This window comes from Sphaeramia orbicularis, chromosome 16 (genome assembly GCF_902148855.1).
Source record: "Sphaeramia orbicularis chromosome 16, fSphaOr1.1, whole genome shotgun sequence".
Lineage (NCBI taxonomy): Eukaryota > Metazoa > Chordata > Actinopteri > Kurtiformes > Apogonidae > Sphaeramia > Sphaeramia orbicularis.
Genome location: NC_043972.1, coordinates 1,753,913 through 1,771,723, shown reverse-complemented (window position 1 = coordinate 1,771,723; position 17,811 = coordinate 1,753,913). Strand labels below are relative to the sequence as shown.

Below are 17,811 nucleotides of genomic sequence, written 5' to 3'. Positions count from 1 at the left end.
TTTCACACCTTAGGACGCATTTAAACTCCCACCTTCTTGTTTCGCTGAATAGAAATAATTTACACCTTCAACTCCTTGGACAGTGGTACCTCTATGTGGAACCCTTTTGCTCTCATAAACCTTCTGAAACTCTATCTTTTCTACAGAGTAGAGAGTCATTTCTAATAATACATCTAGTTGATGTAGTGTAGCAGCACTGTAGAAAGCAAAAAAAAAAGGTCTTTTTTCACCAGTAAATGAAGTGGAATGCATTTCTACTTCCTCTTCAAATGATGAGTGGCTTCTTGACGTTTCAAATGCCATGCATATGTATTTAGAGCGGCATGCGTTGACCTACGCATGCTGACTGTTTTCCTCCCACATCTTTACATCCACGTCATCAGCCGCGACGGGAATTGACAGCAGGAAACTCAAAGAAAGGCTACAAACATTTTCAGAAACGTGTGAACTTGTTCGGTAAGGTGTCAGTAAGTGATTGTCTTGATAGTCTTTCCCATCTGTGCGCTCTACTAATGTCTTCCGGAGTTCAGCTGTGGGTTTTGTATGAGGAGGAGTGAGCGTGATGTTGGAGAGTTTGTTGAGGAGTGGTGAGTCAGATAGCGGCCGGTCGACAGAAGGGTGTGACTCAGCCCGTGTTGGTCCCTGTGCTCTGACCCACACTGGCTCCTGGACCAGGAATTAGCTGTGCAGTCAGTCGCACCAAGGTGGAACACATTAGCAATGCAAAAAAAAAGTTCACCATGCATCTCTTTGACAATATGTCTCTTCACGTTCCTTCTCTTTTGTTTGCACTTTGAACAGTGTGTGCATTCAGTTTTTCATGCAGTTGTACCCTCAGTCTGTGCCTTTTCAGACCTTTACACGTCTCAGCGCAGAGCTAACATGCACAGCTGGAATTGCAGTAAGTGGCTGCACCAAAGGGACATGCCACGTCATCAAAGTGTGGTTTGAGCTGTTTGTCATTTGGAAACCGTACACAATTTGAACATTTTCTGTCATTGATGCGGTAGCAGCGAAGGTTATAATAGTTTTGGATTTTTCATTATAGTTTAGTTTTATTTAATTTTAACTTTTTTTTCTCTAATTCAGTTATTTTAATTAGTTTTTAGAGCAGGTTTGTTAGTTTTTCTTAGTTTTTGTTATTTTCTAAATGCTTTATTTTTAGTTTATTTTTTTTAATCTCTTTTCTCTTCTTCTCTGTCGTCGTATTCAAATCAATCCCAGACAGGACTCTGCTGCTTTAGTCTCCATGTTTCCAGGTAGAGTGGGGACCAGAAGACGACTGGAAACCACAAGTGAACACAAGTGACGGAGCAAAAAGTGTCAGATGGTGCCGCTAGCTAAAATTGCTCGAAGGGAAATAAATCGATTTTGTATCAATCTGACATTGACAAAGATGAAAACGAAGGGAATTTCATCCATAATTTCTATACATTTTAGTTAGTTTTATAAGCACACAGTACAGTTTCAGTTACTTAGCATTTTTTTCTTTTAATTATAGTTTTATTTATTGCAGTTAACGAAAATGTTTTTACAATTCTAGTTTTCGTCATTTCGTTACTTTTTGTTCACGATAATAACCTTGGTAGCACCAACTTTATCTTACTTCTGTGTGAGTCTGATTTACTACATGTTGGAAACGAAAAGCTGAACCAGCAGCTCACAGAATTACAAAAAAATACAAATTAACGGTGCGCCTTAAACATTAAAGGTGTAAAATGCAGTCAAATGTAGATCCGACCTAACTGAAGGGCTCAGGTTACTCAGGACAAGAAGTGTGTGATTCTGTCTCGCAGGAAATTGATTTAATTACAACCAAAGAGCCGGAGCAAACACACTGTTCCAACAAATGTATGACTGTCTTGATGATGTGCTGCAGAGTTTGGGGAGTAAGTGGGAAACTACGCTTGTATCGCCCACTGGAGTTGGAATGAGGTTGTTTGAGGTGATTGGTGAGTGGACCAAGGACCTGAATGTGGTTAGATTTATTTACTACCAGTGGTTTTGGCTGCGTCATGTTCGGTGTTTTCACTCTTATTATGTCTGTTTTGGCCTAAAGAGTCAGCATCACTGACCTACATTTACACCCTACATTTTAAATGTGTTCCATGAAGAGGTTTTAAATTATTCTCAATAGTTTCTCTTTATTTCATAGCTTTTCTCTTGATTGCGCTGCTTCTAGTAGTGTATGTGTATGTTAGAGCATTGGACCAATTATATTTCAGCCATCATGTGTTGCCGGGTAAAATAAATCTGCCCTGACACTTAGGAGTGCAGCCTCTGGAGGTTCAAAGAACTGGAATGAACCTGTTGTTTTAACCAATCAGATGTCATTCTCACTAAATGAGATACCAGTCTGTGATGGCTCATGACCCCGCCCACCAAAGGGGAGGCAAGGGCTGTTGTTTTTGGTTCTGTCTGTTTCTTTAGCACGAAAGCAGCAAAACCATTGGTTTAATTCATACCAAATTGGGTTTATAGATTGCCAGTGACCCAGAACAGATCTGATTACATTTTGGGAAAAGTAGGTCAAAGTTCAAATGTTTTATGAATTTTTAAAATCCCCACCCCCACCCCCCCACCCATTTACTTATAATGGGCGAAATTTCAAATGTATGTAGCAGCAAAACTATTGGTTGAATTCATACTAAATTAGGGTTTATAGATTACCAGTGACCCAGAATGGATCTCATTACATTTTGGGAACAGTAGGTCAAAGTTCAAATGTTTTATTCATTTTTTAAATCTTCCTATTTACTTATAATGGGGAGGGGTTTGATATACATACATACATACATATATATATATATATATATATATATATATATATATATATATATATATATATATATATATATATAGCATTTACAGTGGTCCCTTGTTTATTGCAGGGGTTACGTTCTAAAAGTAACCTGCAATAGTCGAAATGCGCGAAGTAGTCGGCTTTATTTTTTACAATTTTTCTATATGTTTTAAGGCTGTAAAAGCCCTCACCACACACTTTAGACACTTTTCTCAGACAGGCAGTAACATTTTCTCACATTTCTCTCTTGTTCAAACACTCTCAAAGTTCAAACCTTCATAGATTTTAAAAAATAAGTACAGTATTATACAATGAAACCAAAGATCAAAACCTGTTTCAGGCCCAAACATTTGTTGAGAAATAAAATATAAATGTTTTCCTATAAATAAATATGATAGCTTTTAGAAATAACAAATTTAATTTTAATGATCAACTTACGAGGTTGGACACATAAGAAATTACTAATAGTGACTCAGGCGTATTTCCCAGTTCCTCTGGCCGTGGCTCTTCGTCCAGATGCCACTCTGCTGTAGTGTCTTTTTCCCTTCCAACCCTTTTTGCATCCTTGTTCAGACTTATTGCTGCTGTCGTCCTTAAGTTATTTTCCTCCTTCTTTATGTAATGAACCGAAGATTCATTTATTCCGTAATGGCGCCCTATAGCTGCGTAACTTCTCCCTTCCTTCAGCATGTCCAGAAGTCCAACTGTTTGTGCAGTGGTTAGCATCTTCCTCTGCCTTTTGGGTGCGACCACAGGTGCTTTTGTCGGTGCAGAACGTTTCATCGACATTGTGGGTTTTGTCGGAGAAAACTGTCAAACATACAGCACTGCAGAGTCCCACTGCCAGAGATCCAACATTTATGTAAATTTGGCGAGAAGAACGCATTCTGTACTGTACAGGAGACACGGCACCGAGGAAAGTGATTGACAACGGTCTGCAGTCCCTTAGCCAATCAGGACGCGGAACACAATACGCTGTAAAAACAAAAAAAAGCATGCAAAATTGCACACAAAATTTTTTTTCGCAAAACAGTGAGGCCGTGAAGGGTGAACTGTGTTATAGTGAGGGACAACAGTATATGAAAAGGTGAATTAGTCTGGTAGAACAAAACTGAAGGCCTTGGTGTGAAATACACAGACCACCACTGGTTTGGACTGTAACTGTCCTTGAGTTCTGTTTGGTGTTTAAAAAAAAGAAAAAAAAGATCTAAGCAGAGTTTGGGTTCGATTCCAAAGTCCCTTTTATATGGCTTCCAAAAGTGTCCAGTTGCCAAGGTTGGCACTGCTAAAAATACGACTGCCACAGTGTTTAGGATTACGTATTGTTGACACATCCAAACTAAATGCTGTGAGAATCCTAAAGCTGAAGCATGTTCTGTTGTTGACACTCTATCTGCACACAAGCGACTACATGCTTAATTTCCTGAGTGATGTTTAAACTAATTTCCACCGCAGTTATAGGATTTGAAGGAAAGATACAGGCCCTTTAATGTGATAAGCGACTGTTCTCACATTTGTTAAAAGTGCTTCTGCGTACTTGGATTAGCCGCTCACATCTGTCCGCATCCTGAGGGAATCACAACATGCATGATTGGTTTTCAGGCTGTCACTTCAACATGTTGGAGGAAATGCGAATTATGCCGAACCTTTCTTAACTTCATCAAGTGCTACAGAGACTCCTTTAACTGTCCGCTGTGATGGAGTGGTGAAGTTGAAGATCATGGATAAAAAAAAAAAAAAAGAAGAAGTCCCTTGTCAGATCCAGTGTTTGTTTTGAATGATCTGGACTTTTATTAACGCTGGTCCACACTTCATATAGTAGGTGACGTTATTGCACCTTAAAGGCAAAGTATATCATATGTTTCTTAAAAAACAATATAGGCTCATGCAATAATAATCCATCTAAATCCTAACCCCTGACCCTCTGTCTCCAACATGCAGAACAGTATCCCTGATCCGACCTTATCCCAGGTTCAGATACTACACCTGGGGTATTCTGATAATATCCACAATACTGTGACATGTATACAGCTCATACCAGCTACTGACAGGTGTGGATTACCGCACAGGCATACACTGATGTCACAGAAATATGAATGTGGCAGTGGTAATGAAAGAACCTCACTACAGTGCCGACAGAGACTTTCAGCAATAAAAAAAAAAAAAAAAAAAAAAAAGAGCTATACTTGGCAGATTATATGGGGAAAAAATCAGAAAGCTGATCATTGAAGTCCATAGTAAAACAACCAACAAGATGTAGGCTTCCCCAACACAGACAGTGGAACAAGTGGAACAATGAAAAAGACAACAGAAACATCACTCCTTAAAAAAAAAAAAAAATCCTAAACAGCCACTAATGACCAGTAGCATCTACTGATCTAAAATGTTTAACCCTTTCATGCATGAATTAGGAGAACCTTAGTCGAGATTTTTTTTCCTGAGTGTTTTTTTTTTTTTTTTTTTTTTTTTTTTTAATTTTTATTAGATTTTCTCTTTTTTTCAGTACAGTACAATTATATATTCAAGTGCAGTTCAATTAATTTCTTTTCCCCCTACACAGCTGAAAATGTATTCTCATACACCTCCACAGGCACATATGATGAAATTTGAGAAAGCAATAACAATTATAGCAAACAATGTTCACTCTAAAAAATAAAAATAAAAAATAAAAAAGGCTGTAGATATAAATCTTCGTCAGAGGTAGAACGACAGCACCTTGATAACATGGAGTATTCTTGCATCACCAGTAAATATTATTGCAGCAGTAAAGGTAACATAGGTTCCCATCTTTTAGTAAATATGGTTTTCTGAAGCCTGAGCAAGTATGTGATCTGCTCCATCTTTCCTGAGTGTTTTTTATTCGTCTTTAGACATGAAAAAAAAAATAACAGGATTGAAATTTGTTTATGAACCTATTTTTCATGGAGTTACAAAATGTCCACTCAGCTAGACACCATGTGTTTAATTTTTGAAGCAAAAAAACATGTATTTAAAACCCGTCATCAGAAAGTGATATACTGTGTGAAAACTATGAAATAAAAACATTTTTCATGCTGCTAATCTGATGTTTTCTAACATTTTAACATACTTTAATGCCGGTAATGCTAATTATTACTCACTTCATGGAGATAATATTTAAAAAGGACAACCTTTTTGATTAAGAAAATTTTTAAATTACACTCTGATAACAGTTAGAGAGAGATTGGGGGTAGGAGTATATAAGTTTTTACTTCTTCCTACCCCTTTTTGAGTATGTATAATTTCATTTCATTTTTTTCTATTTATCTTTTTATTTATTTATTTATTTATTTTTTGACTTATCAACCTTTTATGTACCAGTACTTATATTTTGTTGGTTGATTTTTGTTTTGATTTCACTGTCTACATGTCCGAAATAAAGATTTCAATCAATCAATCAAAATTAGCAATTGATTTACACTAAAACATGTTACTGCAGATCAGGTTTATCAAGAGCTGCAACATGACAGTAATGGTCTTAATTGCAGTGTTTGAGATGGTCCATAAGCGTCCACTGTGTATGCAAGTAAAACAACCAAACCCATGAATATACAGGAGAACAGCTGTAGAATAACTGTCCACTGTACTGACCAGTGTGCATGAAAGGGTTAATCACCATTAATGCTGTCAGAACATGTAAGTATTCAGGTAAACTACAGTTTGTCAGCTTTTCACGGTCATCACATTTGACACGTGAACATTCAGAGGCTCCGTTGTGAACGTGGAAACACCGTCATCTTCTACGACATCAGTTCAACATGTAGTCTGACAAATGACAGTGCTTGTAGATGCTTGTTTCTGTGTTAAGTCAATGAAATAAAAGAGCTGATATAATAACCTTTGAATATACTGTGTAAAAGTAGTTCTCTGTCTGTAAGGAATTAAAAACAGACATGATGACTCTCTGCCATCGGTCATAACTATGTATCTTCATCCTCTTCCTTATCCTTTGCAGTCACAATGATAACTTTTTTGCCCATTGATCTCATTTGTGTACCAGTAAAATAAAATCCACAATGTGATGTTCCCATTTAATAGAGCTTCATCTGCTGCAAACCAGTCCTCATTTTTTGTAGCTCCATTTATTTTAAAGCTAGGCAGCAGCAACTGAAACAGAGTAACCCATAAAGAGCCAGTGCTACTTTTGCAGCAGTTTCCAAATAAGTTTTTTTCTTTATATAACTTTTCTTAGAAGTTTTATCACCATTTATCTTAATATTGTCCTCTGTATTTTGCATTATTCAGTGAAAATCAGATATTTTCTTATATTTAATTCACCGATCATGTAGATGTTTATAAAACCTCAGATTAAAGTTGACAGTTATTATAAGATAGATAGACAGATAGATAGATATTCAGTAACAATTTAAAACAACAGCAAATGTGAGTAAAGACAAATATAACATAAGAGCAAACACTGTACACTATAAATTAGAAATATAAAAAGATCTGTTTAGAATCTGAATAATCACAGTAATATGCTGAAAAATAACTGTAATGTGCAAACATTATATATTATTATTTAACAGTATATCAAAAACAAGAGAAACCTGAAGAAAAAGTCAGTCAGTCAATACAGTTTTATTTCTATAGCCTCACATCATAACAAAAGTTATCTCATGACACGTTATATTTAGAGCTGAAAGTGACTTTTTCAGCAAAGATATCTAAACTTAATGAAAAACCAAGTGTCTGCACCCACTGTCATTTATCAAACTCCATGGGTTTGACTGGTGAATCAATGCTGTAGAAGATGACAGTGTTTCCACGGTAACTACAGAGCCTCTGAACGTCCAAATGGGTCATATCTGATGACCATGAAAAGACGACAAACTGCATTTTACACCAGTTATTTACATGTACTGATAGGATTAGTGGCTCAACAGGTATTAAACATTTTAGATCAGTAGCTGGTTTTGGTCGGTGGTGGATGTTTGAGTCTTTATGGATTAAATTAACATGTTAACATCATAGGTGCAAACAGCAGCAGTATAAGTAACCGAGATACTAATATTTCTGACGTAAATACTATATCCTCAGTACTGTCCAAACCAGGTTACACCACCTAACACCTAACCCGAGCACAGTCAGTGTATAATGGAAAATAATTCTCAGCTGCTGTACTGTGACACTCCCTCTGCAAATATAATCACCACATTCCCAAGGTAAAAATGAACATTTTTTTTTTCATTTCTATCATAAAATCTCTTTAATTCTCGGAATCTTGACCTTTAAATGATGAGTCATGGTGAAGTGAACTTGATGCTTGAATTAATAAGTGTTGCAGTAACAAAAAGAACAGAAGAAAAAAAGCATACAGCTGTTTGGCATGAATGTTAAAGTAGATGCTGTTGCAACTATATTTTTCAACTTGCGGTGACTCAACACATAACCATGGCAACCACAGTAAGTGGTTATGATGCAGGAGATAATTTTACTGGCATCTGACTGGTTTTCTGAATTAATATTTAGATTTTATCTCGAGCAGGAATGAAAAACTCAAGTATGTAAAAGGGTCTTTGAAGAACAAGAAAATTGCCGTAGTTACATAAATCGGACATAACTCTTGTTGTATTGCCAGTTCTTTTTGGGCCCCCAGGGTACGGGTTGTACCTGTTAAGGTTCATAACTAGTGGTGTAGTCCAGGGTATCCGGCGTACACCTACTTATTTTTCAGTCAGTATTGCGTATACACACTTCTAATTCCCCCCTGATGCTCACCATTCAGTCGTATCTGAGCCAAATTGCCCATTTTTTCCTTGAGGATAGTGAAGCCATGACCCGCCCTACTCTGCCTCTAATTGGCTAGTACTCTGTACCTTCACTGACTAGATTGGTTAGCTTTAGGCATGAGGACTGGTGAGCCAATCAGAGGCAGAGTAGGGTGGGTCATGCCAAGGAAAATATTGCTAACTAGAAAAGCACTCGGACAGAGAGTGCAGACCTCCGCCAAGGCAGACCCCCCCCCCCCCCCGATCACCACCAAAATGTAATCATTTGTTCTTGTGCCAGTATCAGCATTTTCTGAAATTTTCATCCAAATCTGTCCAGAACTTTTACAGTTATCTTGGACATGGACAGACAGACAGACAAACCAGCGCTGGCAAAAACAGAACCTCCTTGGCCGTGGTAACTAGCGCTGTCCACCTCTGGAACCTGATTGGCCACTTCCTCAGGTGCCAGTGTCACCCCAGTTGATTGACAGGTCACTGCACGTCTTGTTGAAAGCTGCGCAATTATCGGAAATGCAGACAAGAAAGGCAGGATAAACGTATTTCAAATGAGTGACACATATTGAGAGAACCCACGTTTACAGAATACATAATTCTGAGGAAAGTTTTAAGGTGGTTTCAGCATGAGTCCCTGTTTTAACCTACTGACCATATGACTGCACATGTAGAGAGGAGATGTTGTCACCAGTAGCTAAACTGTGTGAGTAGGCTAACATTATGAAAGGCTAGCGTTATCCTATGTTGCCTCATGTTGAATCCATTTCCATTCCTGCAGCTGCTTGTGTGTCCAGTAAAACCTACAAACTGCTCCTGATTAAGTCTTGATAATTTTATAATAGTGAGCAAATACTACTGTCGGATTTTGGGGTAAACTAAATAGAGTAGTCTGACATGTCACAGTTTCTGAAACACGTCCAAAGGTGTTTTCCTAGACTACTTTAACTCTTTCACGCATGAATTTTTAGAGTCTTAAACAAGAGTGTTTTTATTCTTCTTTAGGCATTTAAAAAAAACAATGTGATTGAAAAAATTTTATGAACCTATTTTTCATGGAGTTGCAGCTGCACACCATGGGTTTAATTTTTGAAGCAAAGAAACATGTATTTACTGATACACTGTGTGAAATCTATGAAATAAAGACTTTTTTAAAGCTGCTAATCTGATGTTTTCTCATGTTGTAACATACTCTAATACTAGTCATTACTCACTTCATGGAGATAATATGCAAAAAGACATACATTTTGTTTAAAAAATCGCAGTCTAATAACAATAACAAGCATTTGATTTACACGCAAACATTTTAGTGCAGATCATGTTTATCAAGAGCAGCAAAGTTACAGTAATGGTATGAATTGCAGTGTATGGGATGATGCATGTTGGCTGATATGGAAGTAAAACGACAAAATCCATGAATATACAAGAGAACATCAGTAGAATAGCCGTCTACAGGGTGGGGAAGCAAAATGTACAATGAACATTTAGTTGTTTTTTCTCAGCAGACACTACGTCAGTTGTTTTGAACCCAAACATATACTGATGTCATAATCATACCTAACACTATTATCCATACCTTTTCACAAACTTTTGCCCATATGAGTAATCAGGAAAGCAAACGTCAAAGAGTGTGTGATTTGCTGAATGCACTCGTCACACCAAAGGAGATTTCAAAAATAGTTGGAGTGTCCATAAAGACTGTTTCTAATGGAAAGAAGAGAATGACTATGAGCAAAACTATTACCAGAAAGTCTGGAAGTGGAGGAAGCAACAAAAAACGTACCAAAGCTTTTATCAAAGCTCTCAAATCCAAAATCCTAAAGGATCCAACCAAATCCATGAGAAAAATGGCAATTGAACTTGAGGTAGACAACAAGACCGTTAGAAATGCAGTAAAATATGATTTGAAGTCAAAATCTTACACAAGAACACCAAAACACTTGTTGACAACAGCAACAAATCCAACTTTAGCAATTTTTGGGAATCATGTTTCTGGCCGCCTTCTAGCCCAGATCTAAACCCTCTGGATTCTGCTGTTTGGGGCGTTTAGAATATGCTACCAATAGAACATCACACAGCAATGTGGACTTTCTGAAAGATACTATTAAAGAAGAATGGGAGAAGTTGTCACCCCCAATATTTGAGGAACACTTGCACAAGTTTCAGGAAGCGTGTGAAGGCAGTTATTGAGAAAGAAGGAGGACACATAGAATAAAACATTTTCTATTATGGACATTTTCTTGTGGCAAATAAATTCTTATGACTTTCAATAAACTAATTGGTCATACACTGTCTTTCAATCCCTGCCTCAAAATATTGTACATTTTGCTTCCCCACCCTGTACTGTAGTGACCGCTATGCATGAAAGGGTTAAAAAAAAAAGGCAAAAATTGAGAGTATACCCACTTCTCAGGGACCACTACACCACTGGTCATAACCTCTTCTATTCAAATTACAGAACATTTATATAACATGCTGGCAGATGGAGTGGACGCTAATGTCCAGATAAAAGCCCTTTTAACAGTTTTAAGTGCTTCATCCACTGTTTGTCGGTGTGCGTGGTCTACAGAGTCCCCAGACCCCGTTGGCCGAGCAGAACGAGGAGGGTCCGCTGTTTGGAGAGGAGGCGGCATCAGACGGAGGAGTTCAGGCTTTCCTGTCCGAGATCAGCGAGGAGGATGTGGAGGTGCTCCGCCAGAGGGAGGAGGCTCTGCTGCAGATCGAAGTAAGAACACACACGGGTTCATTTCATGTCATCCGAACAAGTGAAGTCATCATACGCTCAACATCAAACCGCTGTCCGGTACAATCACCGACTACAAAAGCCCCGGTTTTCTGCTGGTAGCCAATGAGCGGCTCCACTGGAACAGCTGAGATGAGACGCTTGGCTTAAGGGCACCTCGTCTGTAGTTGCACCGCTCTGCTTTTAAAAAATGAAACGGAAGCCTCGACACAACGGGCAGTTCAGGTTGTGTTTGACTCAGGGTGCAAAGATGAAGACAGAATTATTAGGCACTTTCCTCCTGAATTCAGCAACAGCCCAGCTTCGATTTGTTCCTGACGTTTAACCTGTGGATGAAATTCAGTATTTCCTTTAACCTGGAGATAGATACTGGGTTGGAAAGATTATTATATTAACATTAGTTCTCAGCAGGAAAATGTCGATAGAAGATTAAGATTTCTTGCACACTTTCATCTATCATTTTGTAGAAACTGTTGAACTGAGCAGTAACATTAATAAGTCGATAAGACCAGATCACTGAAAACCAAAACCAAAGTAATATTACTCATCGGCCACTGTGGATGCAATTGTAGCACAGTTAACGGTCTAGTTTCCAGGATACGTACCTCATGTTAGGACCCATCTTGGATTTGTTAACAAGTCACTACACTGCAAAAAATCTAAATCTTACCAAGTGTATTTTTCTTATTTCTGGTCCAAATATCTCATCACACTTAAAATAAGACATAATCACCGAAAGAGTAACTTTTCAGTGAGATAGAAGAACTGATTTTTAGACAATAGATCTGGAAAATCTTATTTCAAGAAATCTTACCAGATTCCAAAATTCCGAAGATGCCTGAGTTAGCTGCCGGCTCTGTTTGTAAACAGATGGTTTGTTTTCTGGTGGAGTACACTTCCAACTGTTCACTGTTAGGGAAGAGATTCAGGTGAGTAATGACGGAAAAACTTAGGGATTTATGATACTTAGGCTATGACTGCTCTGTAAAAAAATCCTGTTTTATGGAAAAAAAAACTGTCTGCTGTGGTTTCCAGAACAATACTGTAAAAAACCACATCCACCTGTAAACTATTTACAGAGTAATATGTAGATTTAACATTTTAAACATGTAGATTTAACAGTTTAAATGTGTAGATTTAACATTTTAAACATGTAGATTTAACATTTTAAATGTGTAGATTTAACAGTTTAAACGTGTAGATTTAACATTTTAAACGTGTAGATTTAACAGTTTAAACATGTAGATTTAACAGTTTAAACGTGTAGATTTAACAGTTTAAACATGTAGATTTAACAGTTTAAACGTGTAGATTTAACAGTTTAAACATGTAGATTTAACAGTTTAAACGTGTAGATTTAACAGTTTAAACATGTAGATTTAACAGTTTAAACGTGTAGATTTAACATTTTAAACGTGTAGATTAACATTTTAAACGTGTAGATTTAACAGTTTAAACGTGTAGATTGAACAGTTTAAACATGTAGATTTAACAGTTTAAACGTGTAGATTAAACAGTTTAAACGTGTAGATTTAACAGTTTAAACGTGTAGATTTAACAGTTTAAACGTGTAGATTTAACAGTTTAAACGTGTAGATGTAACAGTTTAAACGTGTAGATTGAACAGTTTAAACGTGTAGATTGAACAGTTTAAACGTGTAGATGTAACAGTTTAAACGTGTAGATTAAACAGTTTAAACGTGTAGATTAAACAGTTTAAACATGTAGATTTAACAGTTTAAACGTGTAGATTAAACAGTTTAAACGTGTAGATTAAACAGTTTAAACATGTAGATTTAACATTTTAAACGTGTAGATGTAACAGTTTAAACGTGTAGATTAAACAGTTTAAACGTGTAGATTAAACAGTTTAAAACGTGAGATTTAACATTTTAAACATGTAGATTAAACAGTTTAAACGTGTAGATTGAACAGTTTAAACGTGTAGATGTAACAGTTTAAACGTGTAGATTTAACATTTAAACATGTAGATTAAACAGTTTTAAACGTGTAGATTGAACAGTTTAAACGTGTAGATTAAACAGTTTAAACGTGTAGATTAAACAGTTTAAACGTGTAGATTAAACAGTTTAAACGTGTAGATTAAACAGTTTAAACGTGTAGATTGAACAGTTTAAACGTGTAGATTGAACATTTTAAACGTGTAGATGTAACATTTTAAACGTGTAGATGTAACAGTTTAAACGTGTAGATGTAACAGTTTAAACGTGTAGATGTAACAGTTTAAACGTGTAGATTTAACATTTTAAACGTGTAGATGTAACAGTTTAAACGTGTAGATGTAACAGTTTAAACGTGTAGATGTAACAGTTTAAACGTGTAGATGTAACAGTTTAAACGTGTAGATTTAACAGTTTAAACGTGTAGATGTAACAGTTTAAATGTGTAGATTTAACAGTTTAAATGTGTAGATGTAACAGTTTAAATGTGTAGATTTAACAGTTTAAACGTGTAGATGTAACAGTTTAAATATGTAGATTTAACATTTTAAACGTGTAGATTTAACAGTTTAAACATGTAGATTGAACAGTTTAAACGTGTAGATTGAACATTTTAAACGTGTAGATTTAACAGTTTAAACGTGTAGATTTAACATTTTAAACATGTAGATTTAACAGTTTAAACATGTAGATTTAACAGTTTAAACATGTAGATTGAACAGTTTAAACGTGTAGATTGAACATTTTAAACGTGTAGATTTAACATTTTAAACGTGTAGATTTAACAGTTTAAACGTGTAGATTTAACATTAGATTTAAATGGTCTGCACTTATTTAGTGCATTTTCTCCACCCTCATGGTGTCCAAAGCACTTTCCAAAGCCACTAGGCCATGGACATATGGACAGTCAGAGCCAGGATTTGAACCACCAACCCTTTGGTTATTGGATGAGCTGCTCTACCAACTCTACCAACCAATTCATTTACAAACTTAAAATGGTACATTGTTAAATGTTTACTTTTTTATAACTTTTTTATTTAAAAAAAAAAAAAAAAAAAAAAAAAGCAAATAGGCCGTTATTTCAACATTACAGTCTTTGCAATTTAAACGGCACCACATTGTTTTTCAGTTTACAGTTTTATTTTCAAAAAACAACAGAAATCCATCATTTCTACATCCAAATCTGGTTTTGTTCACATACGCTTCCTGTAAAAACTACAGCTCTATTTGATTTGTTAATGCAAAAATCTTTTCAAATAAACAACTTTGCATTGTATTGTCACTTACAGGTTTTTTTATGTTGCAATTTTACAACTTTTTGGTGTTAATTCTACAGTCATTTTTTACAGTGTGGGGTTTTACAGATTTGCTGAAAAATTGGTGAGGAAAGTCTCCTCCGCAGCTTTAAACAACACAGTTAGAAAGAAAATATTGACGTGCAAATTAATCAACACGAAAAAATGTATGATCATTTAGAAAATAGTTCCTTTTTGTTATCTAGCTCATTATCATTTATAATACAGTCCCCATTGTTGTCTAAATGAGCCCTGCCTAACCTCTGATAAACTTTTGTTATCATCAGACCTTCTGTAAATCAGTGATGATGACACTGATTCATGTGGCGGACAGAATATCACTACCCTCTTAGACTCTGTTGTTGTGAGAGAAGCTCACATGAACCAGCCATAATTTTGGACTTCGAAAGGATTTCGTCAACAAACGGCCACTATCACAGCCAAATTCTGACTCGATGGATAATTTATATTACCTCCTGTCTCTAGTGGAAGTGAGGAGAGGCTGGTTTTCTTCTCTAAAGCTGCTACAGCACAGTTAGGTATTAAAAGTAGAGAATTATAAGTAGAGCTGTTATATATGAAAACATAAGGTATGAAAATATTGCATTATAGGCTCACGATATGCAGTAGACACACAGCAGGGGAGCGAAACTTTTCCTTCTTTTCCTTTTTTTTTTGGTAACGCTTTATAATAAGTCCACACTATGAAGCATTAGTTTAAACATTAATAAATACTGAATTCATCATTTATAAAGCATATTTCTGACATGAATACTCATTGATATATGGTTTATACACAGTTATAATGTTTTACTCATCTTTAATAACTCATCTACAATGTGCTTAATGATTGTATTTTCATACTTTATAAATTATGGATTCAGCGTTTAAACATTTTGTATTGCATCCCTTACAAACCAACTTATAAACCATATACCAGGGGTGTCAAACTCATTTTAATTCCGGGGCCATATTCAGTTAAATTTGATCTGCAGAAGGCCGGACCAGAAAAATAATAACATAATAACCTATAAATAATGACAACTCCAAAGTTTTGTCTGTGTTTTAATGCAAAAAAACCCAATAAATTATGAAAATATTTACTTTTATAAACTATCCAAAAAAAAAAAAAACTGAAAAAACTGAAATTTAAATTAAAAAACGTAAGAAAGTGTATTGCAATTTTAACAACATTATTCCTCAACTTATCATTTCTGCTTGTGCATTATGGATCAGATCTACAAAGACACTAAACACTGAGCAACAGGAGGAAAAATAGTTAAAATTGTGCTTCATTTTCTTTAGACATTCCAGGTTGTTCATATTTGTTCAGGTTATTCACATTTTATTGTTACAGGATAGTTTGTAAATGTAAATATTTTCATAATTTACTGTTATTTTTTGCACTAAAACAAAGAAAAAAAAAAGTTGTTAATTCTAGATTTTTTTTTTTTTTTTTGGCTTAATTCAAGATTTTGTCCTTAATTCAAGCAATTTTTTTTTGCTTAATTCAATTCAAGACTGTGGAATTTTGCACTTGGCAAAAAACATCCCAGGGGCTGAACTGGACGCTTTGATGGGCTACATCTGGCCCCTGGGACGTATGTTTGACACCCCTGCCATATTCTAATGAGTATTCATGTCAGAAATACGCTTTATAAATGATGAATTCAGTATTTATTAATGATTAACATATGTGCTTATTAATAATGAATAAAACATTTATAACTGTGCTTATAAACCATATACTAATGAGTATTCATGTCAGAAATATGCTTTATAAATGATGAATTCAGTATTTATTAATGCTTAACTAATGCTTCATAGTGTGTACTTATTATAAAGTGTTACTTTTTTTAATTTCACAAGCTCTATGTTTACGTCTTTAGTTGAAAGCGGTGGGCCTGGGCGAAGTGATCCTGACAGGGTGGAGAAGCCAGGTATTTTTAAAGTCAGACTACCACATTGTTTCTTCTGGATTTCCCAGAAGCAGTCAGTCCATTTGAGAGCTGTGCTATAGGGGACCCCCGACGCCTCGGGCCGCTGGGACAAATCCCCGCTCCCTTACATTTACTGAGCTGCTTGTACATGTCACGATACATTTTCCTTCCTGTGAATAACCTGTTAAATTTACCATAAGCTCCCCTTCTGCAGATATTATACCTCACCCATGTCCCCAAAGCCCAGAATTTGCATCCTACACCCATGTACTCCCAGCCAGCCAACAAAATCCAAACCAGCAACCTTGTGATTATAAGCCTGTTTACAGATATCCTCTGAGGGCTACGTTCACTAAGCCTCTTGCACCTTGTGTCGCATGAGAAATGAGAACCTGCGTGTAAATGCAGCCCGTAGTGTTTCTGAAGAACAAACGGAAAAGCCCTGGTCATATACCAGAGCCCGGCATCTGAGATAGAGCACCTGAAATTAATACACACTCTCCCAAATATAAAGGAAAAGGGAAAACAAACAAGGCATTTGTTTTCCTCAAATATTGCCTCCCAGGAGTCCAACACATGCCAAGTTAGTAACTACAAACTCAGACGAGCTCCGTCTTCTTCTCCCACATCCAAAAGCTTATTAGTATTTTGTCACAGTACCCCCATGCTGCTGCAGGATATTGAATGCTACCCAATTACTAAAGCACTTATATAGACTTGTTTGTTCCTTTACCTGGGTAAAAGTGTGCACAGAATCATAATGTTTCTGAACTCTTTAAAACCTGACGTGTCATCGCTGACACAACCTGCGCTTATGAAGTTTGGATGGCTCTAACTCTGTCACTGTTTGTGCAATTGTAAAAGTTCCAACAGTTTCGGAAACCTGAGACGTTGCACTTTATAGGTTATATTGGGTCATTAGTAGGGATGTCCTGATCCGATTTAAAGATCAGTATCGGCTGTAGATCTGGCATTTTTTAGAAGATCAGATCGGATTCAGTCACGTGATTGAGCCAGTCCAGTTTTCCCACAAGTTTTCAGCATCGTTCCCTTTAACGGCTTCCGTAAACTAGGCTTGCACTAGCCTATCACCACATCGCCACTGGCAACACATTTTCCTGGTTGGCGAAGTTGTTTTCAGCCCATGCAGCCACAGTGGTGAAGGTATTTTACCACTTATGGCAGCGTGACATTCACAGTTCAGTGCAGCACGTACACTGTGGAGGAGGAATGTCAGCAGAGTGGAGATTTAACCCTTTCATGCATAGGTCACTCCAGTGGTCAGTTCTTCTCCAGCTGTTCTCTTGTATATTCATGGGTGTTGA

The 17,811-nt window shown here is 36.4% G+C and overlaps 1 protein-coding gene across 2 annotated transcripts in view; it reads left to right on the top strand.

Moving 5' to 3' along the window:
* Window positions 1-17,811, top strand: part of tsnare1 (T-SNARE Domain Containing 1) — a 379,373-nt gene that overhangs the window by 170,041 nt on the left and 191,521 nt on the right. For both annotated transcript variants that reach the window (XM_030159005.1, XM_030159004.1), the window contains one exon: window positions 11,117-11,272. In XM_030159005.1, the coding sequence (XP_030014865.1) occupies window positions 11,117-11,272 (156 nt within the window). The remainder of the gene's footprint in view (window positions 1-11,116; window positions 11,273-17,811) is intronic.